The sequence below is a fragment of the Sorghum bicolor genome, chromosome 4 (genome assembly GCF_000003195.3).
Source record: "Sorghum bicolor cultivar BTx623 chromosome 4, Sorghum_bicolor_NCBIv3, whole genome shotgun sequence".
NCBI lineage: Eukaryota > Viridiplantae > Streptophyta > Magnoliopsida > Poales > Poaceae > Sorghum > Sorghum bicolor.
The window spans coordinates 6451742-6467850 of NC_012873.2; the positions used below are offsets into that span (position 1 = coordinate 6451742).

Below are 16109 nucleotides of genomic sequence, written 5' to 3' on the forward strand. Positions count from 1 at the left end.
TACTTGTCACCAGATTTTATTATTCCAATTTTACCCTTTGTGGGTCCATGTGAAATGTATTTCTTATAATAGGAAATTTCTAGAGGTTCGTTGCCCTGCACCTCCGTTTCCGAGGCGCCCCTGTTTCTCATCTCTGTGCTTGCTGCCGCCGGTTGCAATTTTGCATGTCGTAGCCGTAGGTGGATAGCGAAGGCAGGAGGTTCACAGAGGATTATACAGCACGGACGTCCCATCCCACACTGTGGGTGCACAAGCACAACGCTACGACGGGCATTGGAGCGATCTGCTCTGCCTTGTGAGTTGTCAATTTGGTCGACAGAGTTCATATTAGGGTGGAACTTGGAAGAGACAAATATTGAAGGAAAACAAACCGGAGTCTGGAGCATCGTAAAGGAGTTGCCTTCAAGAAGACTGGAGAACTGCTTTAAGTATTTGGGCTAGTCCGCCACTCATTTCAAATTTTGAAGGACGTCAGTTTGGCGGGAGGTGAAACGTCCAGAAGGTGCGCGTGTATGAATAACAGGACAAGGGGTATTATGGTAATTTTGAATAGGACAAACTTCCATATTGGTTTTTGTGTTTTGGTCATCGGTGTCAATTAAACAAAAACGGAGGGAAGTATCTATTAGTGTACTGGATTCAGCAAACAAAAAATTAGTCTATGTTATTTAGCCTCCCTCTTGGTCGGTCCGCTACTGATCATAGCCTTATAAAAAGTTGAAGTCCACATGTAAATGTTTTTTTCCTCACTCTAAAAGTTGAAAAAACAGATGTTATCTTAACGCGCGCTCTATGACTCGACTGAATATGCGAGACTCGTACGTGCGATCTGCGAGATCACTAAGAGCAACTCCAACAACTTTGCTATTCTTATTATGAAGGCTTTTTAGAACTTGTATAGTAGAAAACAGATGTGCTATTTGGTTTTGTAAAATAGAAAGTTTGCTATTCCTTGATTTTCGTTGGTCATATATAGCCAACCACTGACACTAGCTATCTGATAGCAAGGCTGTTGTGGACCTCTTCTTTTTTAAGAAATTGTCTATTTTACAAAATGGCTAAACATTAGAATTTAGCTACTAATTTTAGCCAAGCTCTTGGAGATGCTCTAACATGTGTGACATGGCACATCCGCACATGCTCGATGCCACCGTGATGCTTGTGCGTTGGGGCAGGCCTCACGCTCGGTACGTGTGACAGCCGCCCGCTCTTTCCTCCTTTTTTTTTTCCTCCCAAAAAAACCGAAACCTCCATCCGCGCATCAAACCAAAAACCCCAAAACCCTCACCATCTCGCAAGCACCCGCATCATTCCGCAGGCCAGCCAGGCGATTCGCCTCGCTACGGCTGCCCTGCTCCTCCAATCCTCGATCTGGTATGTGATCCGAGCGCGTTCTCGCGGGTCGGCGCGGAATTCGGGGAGAAATTCAAACGGTGTCGGAAGCGCGCAGTTCCCCGGAAGCTTCCAGAACGTTCGGGGGCCTCCCTGCTCCAGCCCGCGCTCCGGGTTGCCCGAGCCGACCGCCAGGATTTCGCAGGGGACCGGCGCGGCGGATCCGCTGGGGGCGCTCGCGAGGGGTTGGAATGGCGGCGCCGCGCCACCTCCTCGCCATGGTGATGCTCTGCGCCTCGTTTTCCTCCGCCGCGTCCTTCACCGACCCCCCTGATGGTGAGTATCCTGGTCCCTCATTCCGTGTAGGTTGCGGCCATCCAGCACTTCCTGTGGCATGCTCTACTTGTCGCGCCTGTGGCGTCTCCGATTGTGCTTGACTGCTTGTCAATTTGGTTCCGAGCGCGCGTTCGTGTGAATGTAGTCGCTTGCACGTTGCCTGGCACTCGCTTGTAGCTTGAGGTGGTCCATTTTTGGTGCGCCTATGCACGCTTGCTATGGAATTTTGCTCTGTGATGGTTGGCTACGATCGCGGGACCTGGATGGTCATCTGTGCATGCTCACACGTGGGATTGATAGTGGCCGTTGCGTTTAAGGGTACAGAATAAGACTGCTTGTTTCCCTCTGCACAATGCCTTGGTGGGATGCAATTCTGTTGTCTCTCTGTGTTTTCGGTGCTCTGAAGTTGGAACTTTGTAAGCAATAGGTTCCAACAGGTTTGTTGTATGGTGCTTATTTTATCACATTGTTTTTGCTGCTTTGCAGCGCTAGGACTTTGGGGGTTATATCGCACATTGGAGTCGCCGTGGCAGCTTTCTGGTTGGACATTCCAGGGCGGTGATCCATGTGGTGAGGGTAGAGGGAGTAAACACTGGCGAGGCGTCATTTGCAAGGGATCGTCCATTGTCGCAATGTAATTCTTAAATTAGTTCATTAACTTTTTTATTATTTTTGCTTACAAATTAATAGAAAACTGATCAACTGGATTTGTTATTTGCTCTGCTACTACTCACATGCAGAAATATTAGCGGGCTCGGAGTTGGAGGATGGCTTGGCCCAGATATGCTAAAGTTTCAGTCGTTGAAAAAGCTGTGAGCTTCTAATTGCCAAGTTTCTGTACTATGCTAGCTGGTTTTGACTTCGCAATTCTTGATTCAATTTAGTTCGTGGTGCTTTTCTTCTCATGTTCATGATAGGGACATGAGCTTCAATAACATTGCTGGTGAAATCCCTCCCACTTTGCCCCCAAATGTGGAATACTTGTATGCCCCTTTTCCCTTCTTTGGATATCACCTTTAACTGACTCAATACTTGAAATATAAAATATAAATTATTCGCCTATGGTTGTTCTCTTGCAGAAATCTGGCAGCTAACAAGTTTGAAGGGAATATACCATCATCATTACCATGGTTGCACTCCCTGAAATATCTGTGAGTGTATATTTTGGAATGAAGTGTTTCACATTCTGTAATCTGGTTGTACAATTAACTGACCGATGTGTAACTTTTTTGTGGCAGGAACTTTAGCTACAATAAACTCTCTGGAGTAATTGGTGATGTTTTTGTTAACATGGATAGCTTAGAAACGATGTAGGTTTGCTCATCTTAATTACTCGGTCATTTGTCCACTCGGAAGTGATTTTTTATCTCCCTTTGATGTTCATTAATAAGCATTGGCAATAAGACATGGAAGTTCTTCCTTTAGTATGCATCTACAGTACAAACTTCAGCAGTACATTAGTGTCTACACATTCGTTCGCTAGCTTTTATTCATCTAATACATTTGTGGATATGGTCCTTGCGGTTACTCAGTTGTGCCCATACATGTTTTCTTGGATCTGACCGATGGCTGTATGATGTTTTATCATTCACAATGGAAGGTTTGATGTGGTTTGTTCCTATCATGTAGAATATGTTGTGTGTGCTCAGCAAGCTGTCCTAAATGTCTGCACTTCATTTCCTTTTTCTTTTTCTTTTGGTTAAGATCTGTTCTGTGCTTCCTTCAAACAGGTTTCCACCTGTCCGTTTCCAAAGATCCAGTTCATTTTTGTTTGTTGAAAAAGTGCACATTTTGATGCTAGAGCAGTTTTGTTTCCACCATGCCATTCTCATATCCTGACCATCCTTGCAAACAAAAATAATTAATGTCCCAATTTATTTGATCGTTATCAACTCATGTGAAGTTTATCCCCCACCCTGGTTTTCAGGGATCTGTCATTCAATGCTTTCAATGGTGACCTACCAAGATCGTTTAGCTCATTGACGAACCTTCGCTATCTGTAAGACCGATCTGCCTTTGGAGCCAGCTACTTCATGCACATGGGCATAGCACCTGTTTGAATGTAGGTTTTCTTGTTTTTGCATTTGCAGTTATCTACAACATAACGAGTTCACAGGATCTGTGATTTTGTTAGCAGGCCTTCCATTGTCATCCCTGTAAGAAATCTGACTGGATTTGTTGCTTAAATATAATTTTCCTGCATTTTAACCCTTGATCCTGATGATCATAATTTTTTTTCCACAGCAATATTGAAAATAATCACTTCAGTGGCTATGTTCCTGGACCATTTCAGTCCATTCCTGAGCTGAGGTATTGAATTCTGTTATACTTTCCCCTCCTCCCCCTCCTCTCTGCCTATCTTTACGTGTCTTGGCTTCATATCTAGCTAAATAAATTATTAACTTTGTGGTCAACATTCCAGGATTGATGGAAACCAATTTCAACCTGGTTTCAAACATGCATCGTCCTCATTTACTAGGAGGACCCCTCCAGCTCCACCTCAATCTTTGTCTCCACCTCCAACTCAATCTCCATCTCAACCTCCACCTCCACCAGCAGCTAATCAAAAACCAAAGCAAAGGCCAAAATCTCCAAAGCCTTCTTTTGGGTATTCTTCTCTGCAAAATAATAGCCACCATAGGAAGTCACACTCTCGAGTGACAGCTGCTGCAATAGCTAGTGCCACATGTACAGTATTTGTACTCCTCATTGTTGGATTGGTTCTGAAAAGTTGGAGAAGCTGTTCATGCAACCCTAAGAGCACCTCTAACCATGCCAAGACTTTACCTGCCAATATGGAAACAGGTACACGTGGGAGTTTAAATTGTTCAATCATAAATTTTTCATCCATTTGTAGCTGATACCGATAGCTAGAATTCTATTTTATTTTCATTACAAATCTAGGATCCCAAATGTAAATCTGGGACTCATCATAAAACCTGAACTGTTTGTTATTTTCAAGGCACATTTGTTAAATGCATCCATGTACAGATGTTTGATTTTCATTCTTTTATGCTGTGTTCTTTGTTTACAGGATAGACTAAGATTATTTCACATCACTAAAACTCATATTTTCCATTTTACAGTCCCTAAAGCAAATGAAGTCCTGTACTCTTGGAGTTCTCTGTTGATTGGCAGTGATACTTCATCTAGTAATGGCATTACATCTGAAAGAGTTCCCAAAATAAAAAGTTGGTTCAAGACATCTAAAAACCTTCTAACTGCAAAGCAGTTTCCAGCTGCGGACATTCTAGCGGCTACCAGGGACTTCAATGAAGAATGTTTTATTGGTGAAGGTCTCACTGGCCGAGTTTACAGAGGTGATTTTTCTGATGGCCAGGTATGGTAGTTTGATAATAAATATGCAAATATTGTTGTATTCTCTCTTATGTAGTATCCTTGTTGGAAAATAGTATTATTAATTGGCACTTAATCTTGAGGAAGATTTTTGACATGATTTAATACAACATGCATTTCAGAGCCCTAATAGCTGAAGTGTGCTCTACTGCTATCTCATCCACATATCCACAAATTGATTTTTTCCCTCTGTCTCGGCATGAAAGCTTGCTTGTCAGTGTTCTGTGCTGCAGGCTCTTTCTGCTTTCTTGTTCTGGGAATTCCTATTTACTGCTTGCATGAGTAACAAGCCACTGTTTGCCTATCCTTATCTGGCTGTGTTGGCTAGCGGACATCAGGTTTAAGCAGTTTGGGCCCCCTCTGACCAAATAAAGGTTGTGATGAGAGGGGTTACTGTGAGGGGAGGAAGCACATGCTTTTCTTTTTATTGATGTCTTTGAGTCTTGATAAGATATACCTTTAAGGTGCAAGGAGGATGAATTTGTAGTGTAATATGTTGCTCCTGAAATAAGTTCTCATTGTCTTAATGCAAATCTGTTCTTCAGTAACATTTTTTTTTATTTTTCTAAATATTGAAGTACGGGTTTACCAAATTTCCTAGCGGTCATGATTTTCTCTATAATTTTACTAAAAATTTCTCAATATGTTCACAGCTCCTGGCTATCAAGAGGATTGACATGGTAGACCTGTCATTATCAGAACAGGATGAATTAATGGACATGCTTTGGAATATCTCCAGACTAAAGCACCCCAATATCAGTGCGCTTGTGGGATATTGTGTGGAGTTTGGACATTGTGCGCTTCTATATGAGTATGCCGAAAATGGCTCTCTTGATGATATTCTGTTTTCAGCAGCCACAAGATCCAGGGCTTTGTCATGGAAAGCTCGGATGAAGATTGCTCTTGGAGTTGCCTATGCTCTGGAGTAAGATTTACACTCTGAGCAAATTACTTTCATTCTTTTTTCTGTACAGCGTCGTTATCAATTACATATATTTGCACTAGCAGTGACTTTTTCTTAGTGCAAACACCAATAGTATTAATTAGAGTGGAACCCTCTTTAATTTTTGAAAAATTATATGGGCATTAGCTTTCCCAATTTTTATATGTATCTTTATCTGTGCAGATACATGCACTTGACGTGTTCCCCTCCAGTTGCCCATGGAAATATTAAAGCTAGAAATATTTTACTTGATGCTCAGCTCATGCCCTACCTCTGTGACAGTGGGTTAACCAAGCTAAGCCATTTTGTCAGCACCACAAGAATGGTCAGTGTCCTCATATTTCCCAGTTACCAATTATAGTAGTACTACTTTGTATGTAATCTTTAGTATGACTATACTGTTATCTACTTCCCCCGTTCCAAATTATAAGTCGTTTTGGCTTTTCTAGGTACCCCCTCCGTTCCAAATTATAAGACATTTTAGCTTTTCTAGATACATTGTTTTTACTATTTATCTAGACTTAGTGTATGTCTAAGTGCATAGCAAAATTATGTATCTAGAAAAGCAAAAAAGTCTTACAATATGGAATGGAGGGAGTACATAAATTTTGCTGTATATCTAGAATGCTAGACATAGCATATATCTAGGTGCATAGCAAAAGCTATGTACCTAAAAAAGCCAACTTATAATTTGAAACGGAGGGAGTATTCAATTAATTCTAGGATCAAGTTGCACCTTGAACGTCGATCATCCGTTTTATCCAAATGCACAAACGATCATGGCCTCTCCTGATTGAAATATGGATCCAAAACAGGAACTGCATCTTATTCAAAACTGAGATTTATTACTGAACATACTCTCGGATGTTGGTACTTATGAAATATTGGTGTAATTTGTTTAGTTTCCTTGCTTGATGTTTTCTCTCCACACATATTAAGCCTGTTAGTGTATTGTGTACCCTAGAACTACTTGTACCCTTTTCTCCCAGAAAATGTGTGTGATAATAAATATTGTTTCTTCTTTAAAAAAATACAAATGTTTCTTTTATGTTTGCTTGCTGAATATTTCAAATTGAATTCCTATAACTCGATCAGCTGGCCATTAATGGTTGCTCATTATATATTCTTTAAAATAATACTTCTTCACCTGAACAGAAGGATTCAGAAGCTATCACCAGTGCTAAAGGCTATGCTGCCCCTGAGCTCAGTGATCCAGGAGCAGATGGCATCAAAGCTGATACTTACAGTTTTGGTGTTATTTTGCTTGTGCTTTTGACTGGGCAAAAGGCTTTTGACAGGTACGTATTCTCTCTTCTGTTCTGTACCAAAGTTGCAGTCTGGATTTCTAACTAAAGAGTATTTTCCTCTTTAGTTCAAGAAGGCCAAACGAGCAGTTTCTAGTAGATTGGGCAGCTCCTCATCTTGATGATCTTGATTCACTGGAAAGAATAACTGATCCAAGAATAAGGGGCTCTATGCCACCTAAAGCTATATCTTCATTAGGCATTATCATCTTGCTTTGCGTCAAGGTAGTTCTCCATTCTCTTTCCTGGTACATATTTGCATTTAACTTTTGAGCTCTGCAGACTCTGTAAGTCGGGGAGGAGCGTGCCTGGTGCTAGTTGAAAGGCTTAGAGTTTTTGTGTATATCGTCAAGCATTAGGGCTGAAAATATATTGTTGCAGCAATTCTAATGACGTAAAGATTGATCAATTAGACTTTACCACAAGTTACAATTACTCATGGAGTCATGGTATTTTTTCCACAATGCAGCAATCACCAGATCTCCGCCCGCCGATGACAATCATAGCAGACAAATTAGTAAAGCTTGTCGAATCAACAGGTCTTCAAAAGATTAGCACAACACAGCACTTGGAGGTTGATGCTCAGGACCCCTCTTTCATAACAACCCGACCGTATTTTGAGCCGTCCTCTACTGGTATCTCACTGGATAGTGCTTCTTATTTCTGCTTAAGCTTTTGTCATTACAGTTATCAAAGTATTGATACCTTGATTATTTTCATCAGTCAGTCAAGGTGGAACAGAGAGCTGCATCTCCCGGTGATGAATGCCCGTCGTTCTTCCTCAGTTCTTCCAGGTATTATGCTGCCTTATCTAGTAGATGGCACTCCAAGTATCTCAGAATTCTCGACCGTCGCACCTCTTTCCGCATTTCTTACCCATGCGAATTGGTCATGGTCAAAGCTGCTGCGTTGCAACGCCCTGACTACCAAGGACGCCTGGAATACGGGTAGATACAGCCGTTGTTGTCAACGGAGAAAAGGAGTAGAACAAACTCCGCAGTCCAGTCTCTTATTCCTGGAGAAACTGGTTCAATTTTGATTAGTGGTTACCCGTACAGTTACTACTTACGCGAGTTCTTTACCCCGTCTCTTTGGGCCCGGAAAAATCTGAGCTCACGTCACATGGGGATGATATTTTGGATGCTCTTTCGTGGTTTGTCCATGCATATTCATGCATCTCCTGTTTCACAAGTCGGGTTGCCGCTATCTCACTTCCTGTAGTTAGCTGTATTTTGTATATATGTTCGCTGTCTGCCAAACTGTGAAGATAACATGTGTTAGCTAGCCAGTGGACATTGGCTTCCAGCGGCATCCGACTGGGACCTGGCTTGGTCCTGAAGCGCCCATATGGCACTAGGTTCACATGTTTTCCTGTCAATATTTTTGGATGATACGTGACGAAACAGTATATTCGATCTCGGCTGTGGTGTTCGTGATGCACGGATAGAAATTGACCAGCCTGTCGTTTGTACGTGTTCTGCTGCTCTGTAAAAAGTGTGGGTTACTCTAACACCTGCAGGGTCATTTTTACTACAGTACCTCATTTCACGAGGGCGCAAGCTTACCAGTGAGGTGATCTTTTCATACTGGGCCTTCTTTAGTTCTCAAAAAATTTTGCAAAATTTTTCAGATTCTCTGTCACATCAAATCTTGCGGCACATGTATGAAGCATTAAATATAGGTAGAAAAGATAACTAATTACACAGTTTATATGTAATTTGCGAGACGAATCTTTTGAGCCTACTTAACTTATGATTGGACAATATTTGTCAAATACAAACGAAAACACCACTGTTCATATTTGCAAAATTTTTGCAAGTAAACAAGACCTGGAAGGTATCTCAAAATTATACTGCATGTAGACAGGATATTTAGGGCGCATTTGATATGGGTCAAAATTCTCTGGCCAGGCTCTCCAGCTACAACTTCTCTTGTTTGATTCTTGGCTCAGTTTTGAGCCAGACCCGTGAGGTGTAAATTTTCTTCTCTCTTGGCTCCCCAAAAAGCAATGAAGGTCCGTTTCCAGGCGGCCAGGCTCGCTCGAGCGCGTAGCGGCTTGCGTGAGCGCTGGAGCGAGTGCTTTGGTCACCTCCGCAGCTCGCCATTCTTGCAAACAAACACGTTCTCAATAGAGCTCGATCGGCTCAGAAGGACCAGGCAAATCAAACATGGCATTCTTATCATCTGAGCCTGGCCTCCCATATGGCTTAGAAATCAAACACGCTACAAACCGGTACAGTATCTAGTCGTTTTAAAATGTATAAAGTTGTTTTTGCCTTTTGTTTTCTAAGTCAATTGTACGTAGGGAGTAGTTGCCAAATTTTGATCTCTCTCCAGGCCGGTTATAATCTGGCGGTATTTCTTGTGCATTCTAAGTTCTAAAGACGGTATAAAATAGAAAAAAAAGAGAGGCTGTGTTAGTAGTTTGGTAGTAAATGGTAGTAACTCAAGTGTACAATCCATGGTACAATACAATCGTAGATCAGAGTACATTTTATTTGACAAGCAGCCTCTGCATGCAATAATGCAACCTCCCATTGGGAGTAGAGCTTTTTTTTTCTTTTTTCTTTTTGAACTTATTGGGGATGGAGCTGAGAGACTGTTGAGCCTGATACCAAGAAACTAATGCTGAGGATGAGGTCTCGATGACATCAGATAGAGATGCTGTAGGGGATGCCCCTCCCGGTGACTCCCGGCTTGGAGAAGGGCTTGAGCAGCTCGTACGGCACGATCCCGGCTCCAAACCGGTTCTTGTTCTCCGGGTTGTTGTTGCACTCGTCGATGAATCCCTCGATCTCCTTCATCCTGCCGCTGAACTTCTCGAACGCCGCCTTCACCATGGGTTCCACCAGCCACGACGGCTCCGCGAACTCCCCCATGTACTCCTCGTCGGGCGAGTGCGACGACAGGATGTCCAGCGTCGTCATGATCCTGATGGCCTGCATCTGCGTCGGCATCATGTCCAGCAGCGTCGTCTCCGGCTGCGAGAGGAATTTCCTCATCTCCTCGTCCCGGCCCTCCTCCACCGGCATGTTCTTCCGTATGGTGGTCGGCCGGTTCGGGAAGTAGCCGCCGTAGTGGTACTGCCCGAAGTTGACGGCCGAGTGGTGGCCGGAGGTGACCCACATGATGGTGGTGAGCGTCTCCACGAGGCTGTCCCGGGTGTTGAGCACGGGCCACCACGGCTCGTCCTTCTTGTCGCCGTGCCCCACGTTCCGCACCTCGTCCCAGAACGCCTTCAGCTCCGTGTCGCCGGCGACGGCCTCGTCGGACTTGTAGTAGACGCCGACGTAGTCGGTCACCCACTGCTTGATGGAGTTCCAGATCATGAGCCCGTCGTGGGCGTAGGGGTAGTCCTTGATGGTGAGCTCCAGCTCGCCGTCGCCGTCGCCGTCCCGGCGCACGGCGAGCCCTCGCTTGACGAGGTCGTTGGGCAGCGCCTCCGTGTCGAACTGCCACGTCGCGCCGTACGCCACTGAGCTGAGCTCGACGGCGTACTTCCCGGGCCAGAAGGACTCCTCGATGATGCCGTCGGCGTTGATGAGCGCCTCCCTGGCCAGCGCGTTGATCTCCATGGTGTAGCGGAAGTGCGGGTGCAGCAGGCGGTACACCGGGTGCAGCCGGCTCAGCTGCCGGTTGGCGGCGATGATGTAGGGCTCCACGCAGCAGTGCGTGCGCAGCCAGTGGCTGACCAGCTGGTGGTACCCCGTGTCGTGGGTGAGCACGTGCGCCTTGGCCAGCTTCCACAGCCAGGCGTCGGTGGCGTCCGGGCCGTGCGTGAACACCCGCTTCCACTGCGGCTTGGTCGGCGACTTGGGGCGCGTCAGCTCGATGGCCAGCGGCATGAGCGTGCCCAGGTCCGTGAGGAAGAAGACGGTGCGGGAGCCGTAGAGCGTCGTGTCCGGCAGCTCCCGCACCTTGTGCACGTAGGGCAGGAACACGTCGTGGTAGTCCAGGATGAAGAGCCGCTTCGCCGCCACCGCCTGCTCCACCGTCATGGCGCCGTTCATCTGCTTCTCCAGGATCTCCTTGGTGATGGCGGACTCCGCCGGACCGTACACCTCCTCGTCCAGCTTGCTCCTGATGGGGAACTCCCTCAGGAGCTGGATGCACACCGGGTTCAGCCCCGCGATCGTCTGCCTCGCGAACTCCTCGTCTTTGAACCACGAGAACCGGTCCCCTGCAGCAATTAACAAAGCAAATAAACCCATTTTTCCAACCACGTACGGGTGCTATATATCTAGCAGCTAAAGTAGCTATGCTATGCTATGCTATGCTATGCTTACTCTCAATCATCTCGGGGACCTCGAAGCGGAGGACGTGATCGGTGGTTTCGCCGACGAGCTTGACGACGCGAGGGACGACGCTGCGGATGGCGTCGAAACCGGTCTGCGCCGGCAGCGGGATGCCGTCGCTGTAGAGGCCGTCGATGGACGGGAAGTGAGGGAACCGGAGCTCCTTCCTGTTTTGGAGCAGCGGCCTGATCGCCGGCAGCAGCGCGTGGAGGCCGGACCGCAGCGTGGTGGCGCCGAACGTGAGCTGCTTCACCTCCGAGAACTGCTCGTCGCGGGGCACGTAGTGGTGCCGGCCGTCGCGCTTCTCCGTCTGCGGGTCGCTCTTGGTCCTGGGGCGGCCGGTGCGGCACCGGCGCGGGTAGGGGAACCGCTTGCTGCCGCCGAGGATGGGACGCTGGTGGGTGGGGTGCTTGTCCGGGTCGCCCAGGTCGTTGTACACGTCGTAGTCGTAGACGCGCTCGAACAGCCTGCGCTCGCCGCTCCCGTCGCCGCGCAGCGCCTGTAGGTCTTTCTTCCTCAGCTCCTCCAGGCCCTTGGGCGTGTCAGAGGGCAAGTAGGACTGCATGAACTCATCACGCACGCGATCGACGCCACGCGGAAGAAACAAGCTAGAGTCAGGATGGTATATATATATATATATATATATATATATACGTCGTCGATCGTTCTTTGCAGTCGATCACCGCCAGCAGGCGCATGAAATAATATATGCATGGAAAAAACGGCCGGAGGAAGACGGACCTTGAGGGTGAAGAAGATGCGCTTGTTGGGGTTGTCGAACTTGGAGTGCACCCAGGAGTTGCAGTCGAAGGTGACGGCGGTGCTGGTGTCGCCGCCGGTGACGAGCTTGATCTCCCTGATGAAGATCTCCTTGTGGTGCTCGTTCTCCACCAGCACGGCGCCCACCGGACCGAACGACGCCGGCAACTTGAACTCCGCCTCGTAGTGGCCCTCGCGAAGCGTCTTGTGCGCGAACGCCGCCACCCGCGGCTTCTCCAGGCCAGACTCTGCACCGCCCCGCCACACCACACACATGATGCTCAAACTCCATCAGATATTTCTTTCCTACGCGTACTCATCTACAAACTCTCTCTCGTCTAGTCGTAATGTCGTCGTCTTGTGCTGCTGTGGTAGTCTGTCCTTTGTCCTTTGTGGAGAGCATCTTAATTAATATATATATGTATATATACACATAAATATTAGCATTCACATGTATCCACTTTTACCAGATTTAGCAAAGATTTCGTTTAGTCACTAAGCAATATATATCATATATAGCTGTGGAGATAAATAGATGTAGCAAGCGTCCATTGTTGTTGGAGCTAGCTAGGTTTGTTGGAGACTTTTGGAGCAGCTAACTGCTAGCAGCATGCATGCATGGCGCCCATCCATCGTGGAAGAGGAGGGGGGACGGACATATAGATGATGCGTGTGTGGCGTGGCGCCCGTGCTGTGTCGAGCCAACGACGAGAGCTAGATGAGGTACATACACGCGGACGGTATCGCTACTATAGCTCGTACTCACTTGCGTCGAGCTCGGAGCTGACGAGCTCCAAGAGCAGCGTCTTGCCGAGGAGGTCGCCGACGTCGTCGAGGGCGCGCTCGAAGTACATCTGCCCGATGGCCGGCGACGCTTCCACCGTGGCCGTCACCGTCAGCATCTGCGGCGGCTCCACGGTGACGGCCGCCACGGCGCCGCTGACCTCCTCGGTGGCGCTGCAGCTGATCCTCGGCAGCCGCGTGTGCCGCCGGGACGAGGACCGGGAGCGGGAGGAGGAGGAGGACACGCCAGCACCGCCCCTCCGAGGCCTGCTGACGGCCGCCGCTGAGGGCGACGACGCCAGGCGCGAGCCGACGACGACATTGCTCTGGTGCGCGGGCAGCATGAGAGGCTGCTTCAGGTTCAGGTTAATCATGGCGCGCGCCCAGCCCTGTAGCTAGCTCAGGTCAGATCGGCCGGACTGGTGGTTAATTAAGCAGCAGCCAGAGCACCCAGCAGCTGCAGCTAGCTAGCTAGCTAGCTGTGAGCGGCCGGTGACTGAAACTAGCTAGTAGTCGAGATGTGATGATGCTACTGCTAGCTGCTGCTTGGAGTTCAAGGAGCTTAATTTCTGTGCTTATGGCTGGTGTCATGTGCCGCGGCGTTGTGAGCATATATAGAGAGAGCTTGATGGAGAGATGGGGTAGAGATGCACGTGGGAAATCGAAATATCTAGACTAGTGTGTGTGCCAATGCCAAGCCCACTCGCTCGCTTCTGAAACCACATCTGCCCGGGAACGGCTGCTACCTGGTACCTTGGAGTCTGAGAGAGGGCATAAAATGATACGTGTCTGTTCTTTTTTTTTTATGGTCACCAGAATGACCATGCAGCGCTGCTCTCTCTCTCTCTCTCTCTCTGTGTGTGTGTGTGTGTGTGTGTTCGTTCCATGGACTGTGTTTTGGACGATGAGTTTGCTTTCGTCGTGCATATATATAAGATGAAATGAGACAAAAACAAGATTGTTAACACTGTACTCAAATTGTATAATTTTTTCGAATAAGATAAGTGGTCAAACTTAGGGTAAAAAAAATCAAACGTCTTGTAATTTGGGATAAAAGGATATGACTACCCATACTCCATATAAAATATGAGGTTGTTTTACGAGCAAATAAGATATTCAACTACACAATTGATCTTTTCCAACCCCCTTTCTAACCTCATGTCGGATTTTTGGGTGTTCCCTCGACGAGATTTGTAGGAATTTTAGGTGGCTTTGCCAATCCTATAAAACATACCTGCTGGTTTGCCTTGCCGTTAGGACCTCCCTCCGCTATGTGTTTCGGTAGTGTGTGACCTTTTGGGTGATCTAGCCCCTATCGATGTGCTGATCAAATAAGCGTCAACACACTTTTTGATGACTCCGTTGAGGATGAAGCAAAATAGTTCTACAAAGATGCCCAGCCTGAGGAGACTGGCAAGATGCTAGAGGAGAGGACGAAGGCCCAAGCTGCTGCCGATTTGGACTATGCTCTAAAATGCTTCGAGCAGCAGGGAACTCTCAAGAAGATCTGACGTAAAAATAGCTAGGTCAATCTCCACCTAAATCTGGTGTTACGTGTGAGGAGTTTGCTAAGATGATTCATGAGTTTTTTGAAATCCCTATATTTGACAAATTTAATAAACTCACAGATAGCTATAGAAATAGAGAGAGGAAAAGAAATATGAATTTACTATTTTTCTTCATGATGCTTATGTTACTAGATCGTCCCGTTTGCTTGGCCAACCTCAATATGCGATGCCGATCGGTTTTAAAATCGTCATCAAGTCTTCCGGGCTTGGATTGGGGGGTTTTGGAGGAGTGAAAACTCATTCTAGAGAGTAAAATGGAGATGAAATTGCTGCTGTCCAGCAAAAACAACAAGGCCGATTTCTCATATTGCTTTAGTAATGGTAGAACGACCCCTGCGCACCTACAAACCAAAACAGTTAGAGACTGAGACTTGGAAGATTAATAAAATAAATCCAAATACCATCGATCGAGTGTTTGGAAACACGAGCTAACAATGCATGTTTCAAACGGATTTGTATGATCATTCTATATATGTTTGTACTGGAGACATTTTTACCTAGATGTACTTGATACTATAAACAAAAGGTGTTCGCCAATTGATATCAGATGTTCACGTCATTGATAAAAAAAAACCCTGAGGTTTTGTGTTGATGCTAGCTTCTACTATCTAGCTAGTATAGTAGCCTAGTGATAGGCTCGTACTATTGGGTTGGAAAACTGCAGCGCTACAGCAACAGCCATTGTTGGCTGACAGCTCCATGGCTAACGCTGTCTCTCTCTTCAGCCTTTTGTTCCTTTATTGGAAACCCTTCATTAGGTCGAAATAACATGCTCACATACTTCCATGGTACTTCATCAAAGCATACAATTCAAAGCATACTATTCTAGATCTAATTAATTCAAATCAAAATATCTTAATTTTAACTAATTAAAGAAACAATTACATCGTTTCTGAGTGGAGGCACTATCGCGCTGGCCTAAATCAATTCCTAAAATTACCTTGGATCAAACTTTTTTAAGTTTAATCAAGTTCATAAAAAGTGAAAATATCTACGATATAAATTAGTATGATTAGATACACCAATATATTTTCATAACGTGCTTATTTGATTTTTCTATAGTTTTTTTTTCCAAAAGTTACTGAGTGAACTATTCTTTCTCTTTTTTCTACTTGGTTATAAACATATATTTTTTTATCCAAGACAACTCTAGAAACTAATTTATTGGAACGGAAGGAGGTAGTAGCAGTATAGTACCAAGAGGGATAGTAGGGAGGAGCATGCACACACGGACATAGGGAATAATTTACTGGAGCTAGCGTTTGGTTTAGATAATGGATCCATTGCAGATGGAGTGATACATCGTACGTGAATCTTTTACTCAAATTTAGTGAAATGGCCTTATTTCAGGTACTAGTTACCTTGTGAGTAATGAAGGTGATGATAAATCAACTCATCTTATTCCACTCATAACTAAATAAAAATCTTAAGA

The 16109-nt window shown here is 45.8% G+C and overlaps 2 protein-coding genes across 3 annotated transcripts; one reads left to right on the forward strand and one right to left on the reverse strand.

Annotated features, from left to right (window-relative positions):
- LOC8082892 (protein STRUBBELIG-RECEPTOR FAMILY 8) lies at positions 1232-8854 on the forward strand. 2 transcript variants are annotated; one of them, XM_021458240.1, is made up of 18 exons: positions 1232-1668; positions 2155-2302; positions 2409-2480; positions 2586-2651; positions 2748-2819; positions 2907-2978; positions 3596-3667; positions 3759-3824; positions 3913-3978; positions 4091-4473; positions 4755-5008; positions 5679-5950; positions 6152-6293; positions 7124-7266; positions 7341-7497; positions 7742-7907; positions 7996-8066; positions 8174-8854. In XM_021458240.1, the coding sequence occupies exons 1-17, from the start codon at positions 1584-1586 to the stop codon at positions 8031-8033; spliced, it is 2274 nt and encodes a 757-aa protein (XP_021313915.1). In that variant the 5' UTR covers positions 1232-1583; the 3' UTR covers positions 8034-8066; positions 8174-8854. The 2 variants fall into 2 exon arrangements, with proteins under 2 accessions (XP_021313915.1, XP_021313914.1); XM_021458239.1 differs by having other exon boundaries at positions 1233-1668; positions 7996-8854.
- LOC110434540 (lipoxygenase 2.3, chloroplastic-like) lies at positions 9671-13978 on the reverse strand. The gene is made up of 4 exons (XM_021458739.1): positions 13093-13978; positions 12309-12574; positions 11559-12126; positions 9671-11452 (listed from the first exon to the last, which is right to left on the reverse strand). The coding sequence occupies exons 1-4, from the start codon at positions 13481-13483 to the stop codon at positions 9924-9926; spliced, it is 2754 nt and encodes a 917-aa protein (XP_021314414.1). The 5' UTR covers positions 13484-13978; the 3' UTR covers positions 9671-9923.

Excerpts from the sequence above, each read along its gene's own strand:
- LOC8082892 (XM_021458240.1), top strand. The coding sequence starts at position 1,584 with ATGGCGGCGCCGCGCCACCTCCTCGCCATGGTGATGCTCTGCGCCTCG. Across the intron at positions 3,668-3,758 it reads TTGACGAACCTTCGCTATCT|TTATCTACAACATAACGAGT; the intron begins GTAAGACCGATC and ends TTGCATTTGCAG. Across the intron at positions 3,825-3,912 it reads GGCCTTCCATTGTCATCCCT|CAATATTGAAAATAATCACT; the intron begins GTAAGAAATCTG and ends TTTTTTCCACAG.
- LOC110434540 (XM_021458739.1), bottom strand. The coding sequence starts at position 13,483 with ATGATTAACCTGAACCTGAAGCAGCCTCTCATGCTGCCCGCGCACCAG. Across the intron at positions 12,575-13,092 it reads CAGCTCCGAGCTCGACGCAA|AGTCTGGCCTGGAGAAGCCG; the intron begins GTGAGTACGAGC and ends GGGGCGGTGCAG. Across the intron at positions 11,453-11,558 it reads GGTCCCCGAGATGATTGAGA|GGGACCGGTTCTCGTGGTTC; the intron begins GTAAGCATAGCA and ends TAATTGCTGCAG.